The 20,159-nt window shown below is 36.7% G+C and overlaps 1 protein-coding gene across 4 annotated transcripts in view; it reads left to right on the top strand.

Annotated features, from left to right (window-relative positions):
- The first annotated feature begins 324 nt into the window (after nucleotides 1–324).
- LOC110842926 (fasciclin-2) overlaps nucleotides 325–20,159 on the top strand; it is a 61,142-nt gene continuing 41,307 nt past the window's right edge. The window contains exon 1 of one of the 4 annotated variants that reach the window (XM_035847289.1): nucleotides 325–1,135. In XM_035847289.1, coding sequence (XP_035703182.1) covers nucleotides 1,075–1,135 — 61 coding nt within the window. In that variant the 5' untranslated portion in view covers nucleotides 325–1,074. The remainder of the gene's footprint in view (nucleotides 1,136–20,159) is intronic. The other 3 variants (XM_035847288.1, XM_035847290.1, XM_022088801.2) reach the window with 3 other exon arrangements.

Genomic DNA, 20,159 nt, shown 5'->3' with positions numbered 1-20,159 from the left:
CGCCGCATTATTATAAGACCACTCTCACTATCTACGTTCCTTCACTGGCTGTTTTTTTACTTGGTAAGCTTATTACATACACCCACCTCTGTTTGTGTATCTAATCCACAATAAGTATGACTCGAGTTCGAAATCCCATCAACAATCATATGACGATGCCACATTATTATACTGCTATTTAGTTTAGTTTAGTTTACCTGGTCTGAATTTATCTCACGTTACATAACAACATATTAGAGAATCAGGAGGAGAAGTATACATTTCCTTCCTTTTAGTTTTCACTAAACATGACTCCCTGGCATCATCATCATTGCCATCAATTCATCCAGGTAAAGTAAAGACGTTCTTTTTGACTGGAACAGACTGCAGATACATTTTCTGGTCTTCTGCTGGAGAGAACCTCATAAAAATAAGATCTTCGTTTGTCGTGTTCATATACCAAATAAGTGGAAGTTTTATCCTACAACGTAGCTCCGTATGCACATGTCGAATCCCGAGTTTGTTGGCCAATGGAGTAGATGATCCAGCGTTTTGTTAGTTTTGGTTGCCAGTGTGCAGCCTGCATCGGTTCAAGCGAGTCGCAGTTTCCAGTATTCGGTGTGTTGCCCTTCTCCGGTGATACGTATGTACATGTGTGACAACCTGTTCTTTGACGAACTGTAAGAAGATAAGACTGTGTGAATCTTGAAGAATTTTGAGGAATAGTATCAACTCATCAAAGGATTTCCCATTTTTTCTGAAAATTTCTGGAAGCAGGAACCAATTGCATGTGTGTATGCAATAGTGAATTCTGGGGCAAGCGGAAACTTTATTAAAGGAGAACGAATCAATTAAAAGTTTAAGGATTAGAATTTAAAAAGTTTTGTTAATGAAGAACTTCTGTTTAGTATCGGACGACAATAAGTAGACTGGAAGAAATAGGCGCAAGAAGCCGGTTTTAATCAAGAGGATATTAGTCAAGTTCAGCATCCATCTCCAGTCTTGGACTTTGCAGATTTTACAAATTGGGCTAATTGACTGCTTTCAAAGAGTTTCTAGTTGTATAAACTATTGGCAGAACGCTAAGGACGTCTAATGATGGTGTCCAAAATGGAGTTATTAACAGCAAAACTCTTCGTCTTCTGCTGCTTGTTAGGTAAGAATTTTTACCTTCCCAATCACCTTTCTCATCTTTATATAAATAAATACATATTTAAATATATTTTTTGCATGAGAACGAACGGAATTTATGCAATTCCATGATTCTGCATATCCTTCTTATTTTTATGATAAAACGATTATACAACGTTCATTCTTGGTAAATTCAAAATAACAATTTACTGAAATCCACATGTATGCATCTTTGTCATCGCATGGTATTAGATAAGTAAGATATTGTGTATGTATATCATCATGTGTAAAATATTAGTCATTTCCTACCTTATCCGACCTACTGCGATAAGATAAGCCAAAAACATACAACAAAGCACTGTAATTTATTCTTTTTGTGTGTATAAAACGACACATCCATATATACATATTTATATATATTCGCTTTGTACGAGGTGAACGAGAAAGTTAAAAATTCCATGAACATAACGGTCTATCCAAATTTCGTAAGCATTATTTCCTGTGTATTTTTATAAGAATAAACATGACACACAATTTTATAACAAATACTTTGCAAATAAAGCAATCGTCTCGTCTCATTCTTAGAATTTTAAGAAATGTCCATTCATCGTCGCAAGACAAGAAAATATACATATCAAAGTGAAGCATAGAATATTCCATTACGCAATGACATTTTGTTCAGAGTTCACCTGAAACATTAAGTAAATGCTCAACAGTCGACAAGTACGTACAACGCACGGTCGGTAAATATTTTTCATTTACTGTTTGCTATGCACTTCTTTTTGGTAGTTGTGGCTGCATTTAAGTTAATGAAATGGGTTAAATTCGATGGTTATAAGGTATAGTTGATTGAATGTTGTTAGTATATTTTCGAGTGTCTAGCCATCCTAAGCTCTATGTAAGAGTGAGCGTCAAATACATACGCATTCGTTCCAACTATTCCACGTCTCTGAATTTTATTTCGGTTTTGGCAAACAAACGACACCATCGACAACGAAAACACTCGGCTGGGCGATGTCGAAGCAAATATTAAATACTGAAATGGATATGACAGGGCAGAGTTGGAATAAATATGATTTTTAACCGTTTCTTGGCATGTTAGGACCTTCTGCGTCTGAATTTACACGAACCCCGTGAGACAAAATGCCCTGGCCTGGTGCATGCCATTTACAAATATACATATATTTACAAATTTACAATATGTATAAAGGCATTGAAATTGAAAAGGTGGCAGATTTTTTTGCAGTTTTCAATCTCTTGTTAAGCAGGATATTATTATACAGAATTTCTCCTCCTCCGAGCTTGGCCCCGTTGCAAATTTTTTGCTAATCTCTTTTACCCAGCTTTTACCCACCTATATATGTTTATGACTATAGGTACATGTGCGTACAAAATATGCACATGTGTATGTATTTCGAGGTTGCTTTACGTGGTGGTGGTATTTTGAGATGTCGGAGGATACATGGTGCAAGATTAAATGAACTGGAATCAGACCAGAGAGGAAAATAGTTAATCTGATGTGAGAGCCTTTTTGTGTTCTACTAAACCTAATAAAAACAAAAACATAAAAACTTATGAATGACTAAAATTGCAATCTGCAATCCCGTGAGAATACTTCAAAGTTTGCCTTGCCAGGTGTATACATATTATATTCTGCAATGAAAGAGGGTAGTTTGGTTTTTACGATCTCATATCCACCATAATTTCATTTAAGCGAGACGTTGCACCCACATTGATGGACGTATGAGTGACTGCACATTTATAAGTTAAAGTATTGTACCTAAGTTTGAATACCATGAATTTATCTAATTTAATAAATCGTGGTCCTTTTGCATAAATCATGGTTTATGGATATTTGATAACATTCAATTATGACATTCTAAGAATGGCAATAGATGTATAATAATATCATAATGTCGAAACTCGAGCGATAATAATTCGAATGGAATCAGTAATTCGTTTGATCATGTCTCAGACATTGCCAAAATTATGCATGCGTCTTAAACCTAAGATTCATATTTACGTATACGCTCGAGTTGGATTTAATGGGACGAGAAAATGTTACAACTTTACTTTAGTCAGACCAACAGCTTTCTTTTTCGTTTCCTGTGCTATGTATGTACTACCGCCAGAGATGATGGTATACAGGAGGAAGAAAGTGAAAAGGTTGCGAATTTAATTTCGCTCAGAATACGACCACCTCTGATACCCGGCTCCCTTTTCGCCGTCTTCGTCTCTTCGATCGATCCTTGCCAACTGACTCACAAGAGTACGGCGAAACTGGGACCAAACCCGGCTTGTTTTTGCATTTGCACACACACACAGAACCACAGCACCCGGTCTTTCTCTCGGTCACAGGAAGAAGAAGAAGGTAAAATGTGAATGGTGAATCGATACGATTTCATGGCCAACATAACATCACACCACGAACGACATGCACCACAACACTGCCGCAAACAAAGCCAAATGATGGCATGACAGGCAAACTCATTTGGATGAAAATTAAACTTTTATCATGTAGCAGAGAGCCAAGGTAAAAAATCAATTCCGTATTTTGCAAAGCAAAGACTCAAACAAGGCTCAAACAACAAAATTAATCGATGTGTACTGATGAATGCTTTCGCCAACTAGGATTTGAAAGTTAGTTGAGTTGGTAAACTTAAATATTAAATCTTGAGCGAATTCACATGTAACTTTACTTAGTTGAATAAAGTAATCACAAAACAAGAGCATGTAGCACGTATGATTAAAAAAGGATACATGACTACACGGGAAAGTTTGCTTTCTCCAACGGTGAGTCATACATGATTCAGTTCAATTCGCAAAGCAGTGGAGCATTTTATGTATTTCCTGGTCAAACATGGTAGCCTGTTTTATAGCTTTGTTGTTGTCATTTCTGTGCAAAAACGGCTGTATATATGTACATATATACATAGCTCTCCTGCCATAAAACATTATAAGGACAGTCATGTGTATGCATAGGAATACATACATTGGAAAGTAATGGGAAAGCAGGGGACGCTTAGAGCACTTGTGTAGTAAATAAATGCGATAAATGAGACTTCCCCCTCTCGTGAAAGCAATCCATTCTTATCAAGTCTGTGAGTGAGGATTGTGGTGGCTTGCCAAATTATTGGCGACACTTGATTTCAAGCTAGCTTCACTGCCAAGGGGAAATGCAGACATGCGAAAATAGTATCCCTGTATGACTCATGTTTCGTTCAGCAATATATATAAACCCTGATAATAGTCCTTAATTCTTGCAGTGTGACACAATGTGAGGGTTCACCAGGCACCATAATTTGATCGATACAAATATATTTCCGAACATTCTTACCACAAACACTGCTAACGGGGTTGTAAAAAATTAGTCATTGGCCTTGTTCCTCCATTAGTCTCGAAGAAAAAGAAGGAATCGATTTGCACTAAAAAGCTTTCTGCTTGAGCGTATGACATGACATGAGTTGGTGGCTTTTCTGCACATAGATATCTCCTTCATCTGGTTGAAGGAGATTGAAGATTTATTGGATAATGTCAAACGTCAATAGGTCACTGTTGGGCTAAATTGGGTATAGCGAATGATTCTTGTGAAAAATGTGTGCCCGAACACCGTGAAAATAGTATATCGCGACCGGATGTGACTTGATTAATTCCCGAAAAAAGCAAGTCGAGTTGGTTGCCGTTGCCGCATCAAACTAGGCATCGCTATTATTATATTGTAATAAGAGTGGGTTATTATTATAGGGAAAGGCAGATATGGTAAACTTATTAATTAATGAGAAGGGAAACGAAATACAGAATTTATATACCACCCAATTTCACTCTTGATTTGTGTTTGTGAAAGGAGTTCATATGGAGTCGAGTGAAATAAATATGTAAGTCTGCTGTAATTATGCAAGGCTCTGATTCCAACTTTCCACTAACGTTCTCTGGACTCGAAATAGTAATTTAGTGATAATCACTAACCGAGGAGGCTGAAGAACCCCCAATGAGTTTTTGTTTTCCTTGAAACCTCATATATTCATACAGATGTACGGAGAATACGGAATCCAGAATTATTGTGAGCCAACAAATCCAGGAACATCGGCCGCATAAACATGAAAATCACATAAAGTTTTTCTATCAAACTCATTTATTTACGTATTCTCGAAAGTTTATTTTGTAGGTTTGAATTTAAGGATGGTTCTGCGTGGCCTTATAAATTCATAAATAATTTAGGGAATGCCATGTCAGAAACTGATGAAGGCTTCAAATTATTGTCATTAATGCACTGAGGTGTTCAGGGTCAAAGGCTCCCCTTATACACAGCTTGTTGCATATAATTGTGCACAATTATATGTAGGGAAATCAGAGTACAAACATTTTTTTTTCCTATTCGTGCATACATATTGATTCTGTACATATTTAATACCTGTGTTAAAGGTGATCCATAAATGATATCACGTAGGTTGGCTAATCGTATGACTCCATTTATGTTAAATCAGGAAAGGAAGGTAAAGAACGGTGTGACTCAGAAAAGTCTACAAGCTCTCAAGAGCCCTTCCAACATATTTCTTCCTCGTGGGTCTCCTTATTCTGGAAGTATAGAGTTTACTTACGAATAACCAAGTGATTAAGCCATGAAATACATACTCATCCTTTGATGCATGTTGGTAATCTGTCAGAAAATAAATAGAGTATGCATATCTACTTTGAGGATAAGTTAGCTTATATGCCGACCATGTTTTTAAATGCATGACAAAATGAATTTAGCTCCATTTTTTAAAAATCAGGTTCTTTATAGGTAAACAGAAAATGTTTCGTTATATTTTTTAGTACCTAGGACGTTCGATTTTTCTGGATGAAATTAAACGAATCACACAAATCACTCGAATCATAGCATGTTATCAACAAAGGAAGTGTATAAAATCAGATTATCATATAAACTCAATCATTTATTGAAGTCGCTTAAGTTCAAAATTTGGAGAATGAGATTTTTTTTTCTTTTCACCCTTAAAATTAAAAATTAATTAGGATTTAGCTGTAAGCACTTTTAAATCATTAATTGCGATCATCAATCATTACTTTCCTCCATAATTAATTACCGCTTTCGTATTATTTTTCATCTTTTATTCAGTACACGTTGAGGACTTTAGAGCTGGGAAAGAATATCTCACACCACCACCGTTGACCGTATAATACATATGTATATCCGTCCCGACGCCCAGTCTTGACTTCCCGTGATGACAGGACATTTCCTGCTCTCCTGCATACTTAAATTTATATGAAGTGGATTACACTTTCAAAATCTGCTCTAATTTTACTTGGATGTTGTGGTGTTGAGACATGGTTGAGTTATCCTGATTGTTATGTATGCCCTTGTTTTCTGGCCTTATAATAACAGAACTAATAAAGTTGTTACAATCCGTGTAATTGTGACTTATTTCTGGAAAACAGTGTTTTTCATTACATTATTTCGTGATGGTGGTTTAGTGAAAAGTGGCAGAGGAACCGGCAGTCATTACAAATTTGTTCTTGTTCACCGGTTCTTTCTTGTCGTTTCCCATCCCACAAAACAAAGAGACTCAACATAATGAGGGAGTAGTGATATAAAGTGTATAAAAAATAGCAGTGCCGTTGCGGCACCTGTGCCATATGTCACGTTTTCTCAATTTCAAGAAACCAAACGGAGCTCAAATTTTGAAAAGAAAGATACTTCCGTTCTCTGATGGGTTGTGTTAACATGGTCGTTTTAATTTCTTGCTTGAAACAGGCAAGCAGGACCTTGTACGCAAAAGGGAATCTAGGCAGTAGGCACCACTATGTACATATTTACTACAAAAGTGTGTATATGTGTATATAGTAGAACGAAGTAGGTATATAAATTTCAGCATGAAACAAATCCACACCGTTCCCATTCACCGCATTTCTCGGACTTGGCATGAAATTGAAAACAACATGTGTTGCTTCAAGTATTACGTTGCTTGCGTTCAATTTATTTTGAAATTTCAAGTATTTAAAAATACACTTGACATTCAGATTCACTTATTTTTATGCGACTGAGAACATTAAACAAAACTCACCTCAAAATGCTTATTGAATGATGGCCAAGTTGCGTTATGAGCATGATATGATCTGTATACTTTGGGTCAGAAAATCTTCAGAACTAGATATGCAAAAATATTACAATTTCAGATGTTATTAATGCTTATGTACATCGTGTTTGCAACTTCATATTGTCGCAATGCAAATAGTTCAATTGTTTATATAATAACAAGATATTTACATGCAGACGTATTTCAATGAACTTCAGCCATTCTGTGTGCAATTTACTTACAAGTATGTACATATGCATGGGTGGAGTAATTTATTTCCATTGACCTGCTCAAATTTAAACATGGCAATTATTCTGCAAGCTTTTATTGTTAATCTGCACAATTATACACATACACTAGACGAGACTTATGCACAAGTTGTTGCTCTTTTGCATTCCGTTGTTCCTATATGAAGTACAGAACGGTATTGCTGTAATAGTACAATCAAGTACAATGCATAAGTAAATTCGCGTCACATCATTTCCGTCTGTAATTTTTTTGACGCCCATGTTCACCAGTTTACTGAACAAATACATACACATTAAAATTTGAAGCTAAATTGACGATTGGCACTGACTCAAGCCGCTAATAATGAGCCATTTGATTTAAAATGCATTTGTCAGTTTGCTGGATAGAACTGTTTATGATGTCGACATCATGTAAATTATACAATAAGTGGCACAAAATGTAAGTTCTTTATTCGTGGAAAACTACTGTCATAATCTTTGAATATTTGTGTCTAACAAAACTCAACCTTTATGCGTGTTCGTATTTACTACTCATATGTGAACTTGACACTGAACTAGCAATGCGTTATTCTATAACGATTCCCGTAAAAAACTTCCTCAATATTCAAAACCCAAAACTTGTCGTCTGCCACTTATCATCAGATTTATGAATTGCATACAGAGTTGCATAACATCAAAACATAACATGACTCGGATCGCATCTCATCGTCGTTGAAAAATAAAAATGTGCGTAAATAAACGAGGATATTAATGAGTTGATGGGTTGTAAGGTTAACTGCGTGGCACTAAACTTCTTGCAACTGCATGCAATCATCGAGTGCATATCTAATATAATCATTGAATTAACATACCCACATAAATCGGGTTGTTTATTTCTTCACCGACCATGTAATGATAAAGAGTAATTGTTATTGCTACTGATGAAAGCTACCACAAATACTTTGCACCAAAAATACATGATAAAAATGCTGGTCGGTACTTATTGAGCTTAAAATGTATTCAACTCTTTAGATTTTAGATGATTTTAGATGCGCAATTTGTCACAAAGATCCGTCAACACCCATCTCCAGAAATCTCTACCGACAGACAGATGTTGCCCAAAGATGAGAAAAGTTTACTAACCGACAGACTAATAATGAGGATCATCAACATCTTCATCTCCGTCATTAAATCCTACTCTGGTGTAGATAATAATAACAAATGTGGCGATATGTTGGTTCGTCTGCAGGTCGAGGAGGGGTGACATTAGGAATGGCGTGTTGGTTTTGGTCTCTCCACTTGAGCACATAATCTACGAGAGGAGGAATGGAATTTCTTGCGATCTTCTTGGTCCTCTTGGCTGGAGGAGGAAAAATCTCAGTCGAGTCGACGACAGTTTTATTTACCGTGCACTTCCCGTACAAATAATAATGCCCACCGAAAGGAAGAAGCTGGCTGGAGGCACTTCCTCCCTTACTCAAACATCTCTGGACATTGGGAAAGTGTGATGATTTCCTTGATAAATATTACCAAGAGGGAATACCAGTCAGATTTGCCAATAACGTGTACCCTAGATGAGCCAATTTTCCACCATGAATCTAAAATTGTACTCTTATGTACGTGCATTCAAAAAGTCTTTTAGAAACCCGGCATACTAAACTGGATTGGGTTCTGTACCTAGCTTTTAAAAGATGGAAAAACTTTGAAGGCTCTTCACTTTACCGAGTTGAATGAAAGTTTTGAAACTTTTTGTTTGTAATTCTTTCATCCGCCCATATATCGTGTTCTCTTTACTTACGTGTGAGCAATGTGTGCATTAGAGTGTGATGTGATGCCTGGTTGAATAGTTGACTAATGTGCTCAACTTCTTTCGCTAATATGTTTTAGAGAAGGAATTGGTGCTTGGAATACAAAGCGTGTCTCGTTACAGATTTAGATGTGGCAGCTGCACTATGAATCCAAGAAAGGAAAAGTTACCACCATACTAAATCCTGCATCTATTACGCATAGTTTCTTCTCTAATATCTAACAAAGGATGTCTTAATTTTCGGCATGTAAACGACAATCGACAATTACATATAGGCGTGTAAATACGTATTTGAAATATTTAATTTGAGATCAAATTCATTGACGGAATTTGATACGATATTCTATTCTGTCGCGGTATAACCAAGATTTTTGCAGTTTGCAATATGCAACAGAATTATAGAAATGCATGCATATACACTTTACATAATGCATGTGTAGTGTCACCTTTCTCGCCATGGAGTACATGTACATGCATCTACAAATCTATTTCTACATATGTATTGGAAATACAAAACTAAGACCTTAAAATATGCCACTTCTTCTTGGGGTTGCAAGTGATGATTTTTAAAGCAAACATGTTGTCGCAACAAATCTGGATCAGATTTCTTCTTCACATCCTCTCCAAAAGCCAAACCACTTACAACTTACACAACACAACCCAATATTTCCATCCATCCCTTTCTTGTTTCATATTTGTGGGTGCACATGGAACCTTTTCCTTATTTGCTTTTTCGAAACCCAATACCAATGTTAACCAAATGACATTCTCCATATGTACATATACCGATGGATACATGAGATTTTCTGTTTGTCTTTGACAAAAAAATCCAAGTTTCTGAGGAAAGACCACAACAATTCATCGTGGCGAGAAGGAGGAAACGGTCTCAATACGTTATGTCACGTTTTCAACAATAGAAACGCGCGTGGCAACATTTAGCAGTAATGAATTCGAACAATTACTTTAGAAGCAGCGAATATTTATACTTATAAGGAATCAAAGGTCACGAACAATGGTGCACATTGCAACCGTTTATGAAATGCATATATGCACATATATACTGTAGAACGTGCTAGTTGGCTTGTTGCATCAGTTGGATGAAAGTATGATATAAAATGCGATGAATGTGTGTGTGACGGTTCTGTAAGTGGTTTGCAAGCCCCAACTGGTCGGTCGGTCTTTTGGTAATTTTCCGGGTGACGGAAAACGAAATGTTTCTCCTGACACTCGTTCCATGCTCGTCTATTCACATGGAGGACTTTTATTTCCTACTCTCCCTCTGTCCCTTAAGATTTATGGATCTGTACCATTTTGTCACCATTTACTTAATTGCATTATCCCTTTCTTCACTCGTGTCGTACGACTATCCACAATCTCGACTGCTTGCACATGCAATTTAGTGCAATCCGAAATAAGTGCGTCACATTTTTGTCAATGTTTGTTTGCTTATCTTCCGTCCATGTTTCGAAAAGAATTACGCAATCCACACGAAGAAAAGAAATTAATCTATTTGATTACCCCAAAGGAGTGAGTAAGCAATTGTAATTTCTTGTAAATTACGCAAAATTACGGCTCTTTGACGTTTTTAACCCTCATTCATCCCACAAATCTAGAGACTTTTTCCCCACTTTAATTTGCAATATCGATCCTTTTATTCTTATTTTATGCGTTTTATTGCATTTTTAGAACACTGTTGTGTGATTCATTATATTACAAAGTGAAAACGCCCAGCTTTTTTACGATGGGGAATGCAACGGATATGCACTTGGGTTGGAGATATTTACATACAAGTATTAGACAAGAGCTGAATAAAATTGATTAAGAGTGCAATATCGGGGTGGCATAAAACACAGTGGTTTCCTGAACCATTTCCGATTTTAATGTCTAATTTCATTCTATTGTACCTATAAAATGCGTGTGTTTGTGCCTAGGTATATAATCAGGGCGCATAAACTTTTTGTTGTCCGTGGTTTCTCTTAAGGAAACCCTTAAGAGAAACCACGGACAACAAAAAGTTTATGCGCCCTGGTATATAATCCATGTCTATGCAAATGAAAAGTAGAATGAAGAAGAATTAGTTGAATGATGGAAGGCTCTTACCCAGATTAAACGGGGAATAACCAGTCGGAACTGAACATGGAAAACAGAATGTTCCATTGTTCTACGTTGGAAACTCACTGGAATGGAAATTAATTTAAACTGTGCCAATTAATATTTTATTTGATACAGTTCGAAGCCATAAATCTTTATTTTCAAAGAGAATTAAAGTCCCCTGAATGACTAGCCACTGTAAATTACCTGAGCCCTTCATTTCGGATTTATTGACTTGCATTTCATATGTGCATGTTTTTAAATGATAATAAACGAATAAATTCAGGCACTTCATATAATTATCAATTACACTAGACCAAAATAAGTAAATAAAATGAGATACAGATTGGAACTTTGAAAAATTAGATTTGGAATATATGTACCTCAGTCAAATTTAGTCATTGTCGTTCAGGTGCATGGCCAATACCTGTTATTACTATTATTGTCATGAAGGCTGGACAAAAAGAATTGGATCATGTATTTAATGGTGTGGGTGGGATGGGAAGCATTAGACTGTGCTCGATGTAGTGCAATCAGTGCAGTGCCATAAAATAATGACATAAAACTGAATGAGGCTCATTCCCGTTTTAAGTTGTCTTTACGTTTTCTATAAACACATTTACCTTGTGGATCCTGTCGTCATACATTGTCATCTTCAGATCCACTTCACCAAGTCCGAGTTCATAATGACCGATTAAATTACACCCCACAATCACATAACAATCGCCTGGAGAAAAGCTGCTGCTCTTTTGTTGGGATCAAATTCATCCAGCAATTGAAAGGGTCATCGTGAGCACATTATTTCCAGCTTGGAGGCCGTGGCTATAAGCAATCCAGTATCATTATGTAAGATCATATGTGTAAGTGTAAGTGTAAATGAACTCGCTGATGGTGGTCTGGGGATTAAGTGTAAGAGGTTTAATGTTATCATACATACTTCTTCCCACTACTTGCATCACATCGTCGTGCAAGGAAACTCCTTTTCAAATTGTGTCCAGGTAGTAATCCTCTGGCAACATCCTCCACCTTTGAGGAAACTACTTCACATGTAGTTGTTATTTTATGAATACAAGCCTTCAACAACAGAACACGAGTAAGTACATATAGCAAAAGAGATGTACATATTTGAATTTAGTCATATCCGCATTTTATTTTCTCGATATTTTCAGAATATTTCAATTATAATTATTTACAATCATTGCATACAATCTCACTTATTACACATATTTATACTGATGAAAAGTTGATAGTACTAAATTTTATTAGTAAATATGCACACATGAACATACATAGAACTGAGAACACGTTTTGAGCTGGAAACCGGAGTCCAGTTCCAGCATAGAAATTCATAATGAGAGCTATGGAAGCAATAAGCTATAAATAACCGGATCTGTCTGTCGGCGCTTGGTTTCCATCTATTCTTCCTCGCGTCCAATTCTTGGAGTGAGGAATAATGAATGTAAAGCTGCGGTTGGTCATTTGTGAGTAACAGTGGTTTGATAATAACACGGTTCGTAATAATACCACAGCACCAGCAGCACAAAGAACGCATACACGAAAATCCAGAGAATAAATGCAACGGACCCTGTAATTATTATGTAAGGGCTGACATGACACCCAGACAGAATTTAGTAGGGTCGATCCGTCGTAGTGCTGCTCCATTGGGTGCAACAATTGTAGTAAAATTTCCCTTAATACGCATGATACGAGGATTGCATGAACGAGGCAGCTTATTCTAATGACCTAAAGAATAAACGAAGGCAAAATTTAAGCGGGTCGAAGCCACGCCACTATTCGATTAGGTACTTAAACCACCCTACCCCATTCATAAATTGATAAATTGATGGATTCATTTCTATTGGGTTAGATGATGGGTGCTCAAAAGTCTAAAATTTGGTGGGGTTCAACCAGGTGCACTCCCCTAAATGTGGAAACCGTTGATAAGCTTGTTAAGGCAGCATTTGGGTGAAATGTACACAAGCACACTCATATGCACACAATTTTGATATGAGACTTTAAATAGTGGCAAACTCCTCGAATGTAAGGCCAAAACGTATTACACCATATGTGTTCCTTCCTTCCTTTCCACCACGACCTCAGGGTTTCCGACCTGATGGACATACGGAATTAACAGAAATGTCAAAAATTACATCAAAAGCGGAACAATGGGAGCTAAGTGGATTTTTCGTGGTGAAAAGAGGAAATGATATTGTGACGACGAGAGGTTGTTAATTAATTAATTTATGGTTATTATTCGGCAAGACTTGACTATGTCCGTCAAATTTTATACTGCTCGTCATACTTGTCATATCATTCATAGGCTTTCTCTTTTCTTTCTCTGCCTCGTGGGGTTTGGTTTACTCAAAGTTTTATTTCTATCCATCGGAAAAGTGCACGGCTGAAATTGACAATTTGACACAGACAACTCAGATTTTAAGCCAGAGTGCAAAACCAGGAAGGACGTGAGGTTTATACTTGTCAATTATAGTTCACAATAATAGAATAAAACCCGGCTACATAGTAGTTGACGGTATGGGTGAATTTTACAGATGAATAAGTAACACGGGATTGACATTGAATTCAATTCTGCTTGGATTTTACAGGATAAAATAGGATTTATATATTTAGATCGGTTAGTGAAATGCAATCCGTTGCAATATTGTTAAGTGCGGCGGTGCAATACATAGGTATGTACATATACCGTTAGTATATATGCATATTTTTATAATAATTTCAATTCTGGAGAAATTCAAGTGGATTTCAAAACGTCTACAAAAGTTTAAATGTCGGTATTTCTCCAAGGAAAATGATTATTTTTTGTTGGTGGAACCAGCTCCTGCAGTTGACATTGCGTCCATCACACTGGAGGGAAACGATTTACTCCCCACGCACTTATTATCATTACGGAGCAACAGAATATATAAATAAAATGGAATTACAAGATGAGAAATAGCTCCGGATCTGCATTTTACGCATTTGCATATTATGATTATGACCACGATTACAATTCCATGCTTCGTTTAACTTACTCAACCAGGCCGAATTATACATTGAGAAATAAGAAAGCAATAGAAATCTAAACCTTCCGGGTGTTTTTCTTCCTGTTTGCATAACATTGACTTGCAAGCTCCCTTCCGCCCTTTCCAAACCTTATTAATTTTAATGGCGTTTGATGATTTTAGTCTTAAATTTAAAGTGAGGAAGGAGACTTCGTAAAGTGGGATTCATATAATTCTAATAAATTTAAAGGGTTATTGATATTGGAGAGGAGAGGAGGTGGCAAATTCTCCGGTTGGATTTTAGCTGGCCATTATATTTATATATTAGTTACAGTAGCTCTTGGCAGTGAAATTATTACGGTATTCTTATAAATCTCCCATACTTCCAATTAGGGATTCGACATAATCTATCCGATTCCAAACACGGGCTCACATTTCTCTTTTTGACTTGGCCTGAGTATTTCATATTTTATCTCCATTTGCTGTTCAATTCTCCCCCAGCTATTTAAAACGGGAGTTCTAGTTCTCAAATTTATTTCCTGTTGACAAATCTTTTTCGTGAATGATGATTTTGTACTTGTACAAAAAATTCACATGATCGAAAATATTGCAATCTAGAAAATTTTGCTGTGTAATCAGAATATTTAAATTGCATGATGATTTACATTTCCTGATAAAAAATGAGATCAAGCATATGTACATATGTATCTATGTACCAAAGTGTATACTGGATTTTTTTCAGTAGAGTCATTTGCTCTCTGAATATTGTAAAATATTGTATTGCCTTTTCTGTATTGTTCTGAGAAGACATTGAACTGTTCTCCAAACGGTTGTTCTTGGTGGTCTGTTATTTGGTGTTAGCTCTCAATGGATGTGTGCTTTTAGGGTGGAAGCAAAGCCCAACTTACATATTCGCATTATCTGAATCGTACAATAGATATAACCGATTTTTTCTTATTCGCAGAGTAAATAAGTATACGTAGTATATGCGGTTTACGATATAACTTGTTCAAGAAATTCATCTCCTCGTAAAGTACACGTCCATTTTACGAGCAAACGAAGGAAAGGCCTTTCTCACTCCTTCCAGCATCCATCCACTAAACGGGAAACAAAACTTTTATTTTATATTTTTATACCTTTTCAATTTCCTTTAACGCCTGTGGAGGGGAGCCAAAAGACTCACAGACTGCCCGCAACTAAAGAAAACAGTGCGTCTTGTGCCATTATCTATATTCATCCCCACGCACAAGGTTAGTTGGACAGAGGCCGAACTGGAGCGTCGTGTATCCAGAGCCAGACTCAACTTGATGTTGTCATAAAATGAAATAAAAGCCCACAAATTCAGTGAAGGAGGAAGATGAAAACGAAAACAAATGAAATGAAAAAGCCGTTCAGTTTCAGTGGCTTTGGATGGTAATATTATTACAAATTGAGCATACAATAGGGATCAGGAGAGAGATAAAGCTGCTAAACTCCTTGCCCATGATCAATCGTGCTGCAAAAGACGGAGTAGAAAGAGGGAGAAAGTTGTTCCATGTATTATTGCTTATTCTTCCTATAAGTTCGGTTAATAACCCTTCTTAACTTCCACCAACTAAACAGTTGAATCGGGTGCTTAGTTTTACCTGAACTACATAATTCGTAAAATAATGGTTTTGTGTATGTTTTATTTAAAACCAGAATGTACAATTCCTCACCGCAATATTTTTTTCTAAAATAAAATCCTAGGACTAGCAAGACAGTCGAGTAACAGAGAAACTCGACGAATTTTTCTTTGGTTCCGTCTTGCTCATCAAGTATTTATCTGAAGCTTTCTTGTTGACATTGCTGCAGTTTAATATTTACTTAAGTGAGTGGTAGAATGATCGACGAGGGAAGAATAGAGGAGGATGAAAAATGAGCTGGGACTGGACAATGCTGTATTATACGAATGTACATGTATAAGAAATACGTATTATGCACTATGTTGTAACATTTAGAGAAAGAGTTTTTCCATGGTTGATGGTCGTTCGTCGTTTCGTACTCGTGAGAAGAGAACATTTTTATTTGGCTTGTTTGTACATCACACACACACAACTGGGGAACGTTATCTATAGCGTTGCCAACAAGCCGTTCGTGGGATAGGCTATTATCCGAGAATGTAGAATTCTATCCCCAACGTAAACGTGAATAAATAAAGAAGTGCAATGTGTCTTCTGCGTCCCTTCCCTGTCCAACAATGCAAGTGAACTGGAAATGACCAGAGTTCACAATTTTCCCTTTTTATTACTATTTTCATAATTATGTATATTATTCTGTTACATTTACGCAAATGACATTTACATATTTGTGTAAAGGAGGAGGAATGGTACAATAATAAACCAGCAAAATAACGTAACCCGCACAAATCAACCAGGTTACGCTAATTTAGTGTACGTCACCCGCCAATACGTCCGGACTTGCGGTTGTATTATGTTACGGTTCCAGTTTTTTAGGGTCATTCATTTTTTCTTTCAGACTGATTTTGGGGAGGAAAGGTGTCAATTCCAATTTGTCTCGCAGAGAAAACTACTCAGCCGAAAGCAGCAGGGTTATTATTTATGCCTACGAATGAATGGTGATTATCTGCTACTTTTCCCTGATGGAGTAATGGATACGATGTTTCAATCAGAAATGAATGAATAGATTTACTCCATTTTCTATTCTACATACATTGTCCAGATAAATAAATTATTTTTTATGTTTCTGTATTTTCGTGTCATTTGCATCTGTTGTTTCTCAATAGGAAATCGATTATGATAAACCATGCGTGTATGTGCAATGTGTAGAAGATTTAACTGGTTATTATTACTGCTGAGAAATCTATGTAAATACGGCAGGCTGGCTGATTGAGCTATCATAGATACATACTTTTTATGCGTTTTTATGAGACAGCATTGTACCAAAAGAAAATATTGATTTCTTCTTTGAAATGGTTTATTGAATTAGTTTGTAAATTCTTGTATTGAAGGGCTATTAAAGCTTAAATAATTGCACAATTTGTATATTTATAGGGTATACGTATGTAGACAAAGTTAGACTACTTCTAAGATATTATTGATGACTATTTGAGATGACGGTGCATTTCCTCCTATGCTCACACCGATCAAAAGCTTGATTCACTAACAAAAGTCGACTTTGGTTTAAATCCAGGCTGTGAGATTCAATTATTAGATGGCTGTGCTGGTGTAAGGACAAGGAACGTGCCTGGAGACGCGGTTGAATGCTTTTTCTCAAAAGCATATTTGACATTGTGTTCACCAACCAACATTGTGCTTGCCATTCCTTCTTCTATGAGTTCTATCATCGCTTTTGTCAAAAATTCTTTTTGAAATATAAAAACATTTTTATTCTCTGCACGAGGAAAATTCGTAGATAGAGTGAACTGCGACATTCATTGAGTGTGACGGTATGTCCAGATTTCGCTAGTTATTTGTGACACCCGCCCTCCTTCTTCCCACTTTTTTTTTTACCGAGGATTCAGTTTAGGTCAAAATCATACACAATTTTAAAAGTGAGGTGAAAAAGGAGATACGTCGAAAGAAACCGATTATCAAATTTGCTGATGCTGCGTTATGTATATTGCCCACATTGTCATGAACGGCAATGGCGAAAGAAAGATACTCGGCATCAAACAGCCCCCTTCCTTAAGGTCCAATCTTGTCATGTCATTTCCTTCTCTACGTAATAAATGGACCAAGGTGAATTATTTACGGTCAAAGCCACACATTCTTACGACACTCTCCGCCAACTCGGCTTCGATATACCGCGATAAGAACGGAAACACATGCAAGTCACCGTGGTGTCATTTGCATTAGTAGCACTGCGTTCATTTCCCCCCCCCTGATTTGATACTTCAACTTCTTTCCTACCCCATTTTCCTTCCTATTTAATAGATGTATCCCCATTGTTGTAAGTATTGCATATCGTGTTCTATGCGCCTCCACTCACTCTGCACTCATTTAACTTCACATCCGGTTCTGAACTTGTGTTTGCTTTCTCTTGGAGGGCAACAATCACCTCCAGTAATAAATTCTGAATGAGGGTTTGATCGTATAGCTCGTGTGTCACGTTTCAAAGTGAAATATATGAAGCGAAGATCAGACAGTGCAGATAAAAAATAATATCCCTCTTGAAATCAGACCGAGGAATTATTTTTACAACGTCATACTTTCTCATCATGCACTTTAATAAGTACATATTAATATATGTAATAAACATAAAATGAGCTTTTACAGATTTCAATCTTTATTTTATAGGTGGTATAAAATCAATACAGTTGGGTAGCTGGTGTCATTATTCAAAAACCGTGTCATTAAGGTGCATATAATTCTTAATAATGCCGGAAGTGTTTGTTGGTGAACTTTAAAAAACCAATAACTGTATATGGTTCATATCCACTGCGGATTAACATGTCTTGAATTTAAGTGAAGGATAAATAGGTTAGCATAATGTTGAGGGAAAAGGGAAAATACTGCTTCGTGCACGACACACATATTTACATACGTACGTATTTTCCACATGCCATGTATTTTCCTATACCCGGGTGGTGTTGTTACAACTAAATGGTCCCCTCTACCCGGGAGTCAGAATTTTCAACATGCCACACCATTCCACGCTTCCATGAAATCGTGTCTAACTGGTCCGAGATTTGATGACTTTTGTTCCAGACGGTACTGCAGTTTAGTAGTCGCAGTCTGCAAACAACACAGTAGTGGACATTCCCCCTTATTGTGCAGCACGACATGACACAAGACACATGGCGTTGATGGCGTGAACGACGCCGACTGTATATTCACCTAATATAAGGCATTTGTTGTACAAGTTTTCAGTGTTAAACTTAAAGAAGAAGTGGATCTGGCTGAAACCAAGTTACACAATACAATGCATAGCTTTATATGTACATAGAACTTTATTATTCTTCGTAATATAACAACTTTTAGGAAACAATGGCTGATGTAAAATAAATTGTATGCACATTACTGCCCAAATGAGTCTGATCATGACATTGAACTTAAGCCAGGCTACCAGCATTGCAGTCCTCCAAATTCATTGCTTGGCCAGCACCCGAAAAATGTCAAGTCGGCTTTGTCCTCCGAATAATGGGACTTTGTGTAAGAGAGTTAGCTCGAGAGCAGCAGTGCTGAAGGAAAGTGATGTATGAACTTTGCATCATATCGTTGAAAGTTTATAACGTAATTTGAACTGCTTGGCTGGACTCTATGAATTGTCGACAATAATGACTTGCTGGCTGGCAAGGAATGTCTCAATTCTAGTCGTGAACTGATTCTGACTTTTGATCAAGATTAATGACTTGGATTTTTCTCTAAACTCCACAATGCAGCCAGCCACTCACTTATCAGCTTCATTCAGAAATTAACCTCAGTCAGTCAAAATGGTGCAATATGGAAAAACTCAAATTTAGAGATTGGGCGATGTCATTTTGAAAATAGTATTATTTAAATGAACTTTGAGTTGAGATGCACATTTTGTTCACGTAAAACTGATGTTTACTAGCAAAACCCACAAATTAGATTGCCTTTTATAACTTCAAAAAACACAAAGTATTATGAACTGTGTGTATGTGCATTTTAGTGATGACAGGGAGCTATTTAGGATCGATCAGACACATGAAAATGTTTTCTCTCATTTTTCATTACTTTTCAACCGGGATTTAAACTCGAGTCAAATGTATTAGTGAGTGCGTGGCCTGTCTCACTTCATAAAATTGTTAGTCGGAGAGAAACGTTCCGTCTGCAGAGAATTTCCTTACCATAATAAGTAAGTTGTGCGTATTGGTTCGTAAAGGTGGTTAGTGTACTGCATAATGACA

This window comes from Folsomia candida, unplaced genomic scaffold (genome assembly GCF_002217175.1).
Source record: "Folsomia candida strain VU population unplaced genomic scaffold, ASM221717v1 Fcan01_Sc002, whole genome shotgun sequence".
Taxonomy (NCBI): domain Eukaryota; kingdom Metazoa; phylum Arthropoda; class Collembola; order Entomobryomorpha; family Isotomidae; genus Folsomia; species Folsomia candida.
The sequence above is the reverse complement of the archived record's forward strand: the minus strand, read 5'-3'. Positions and strand labels throughout refer to the sequence as shown.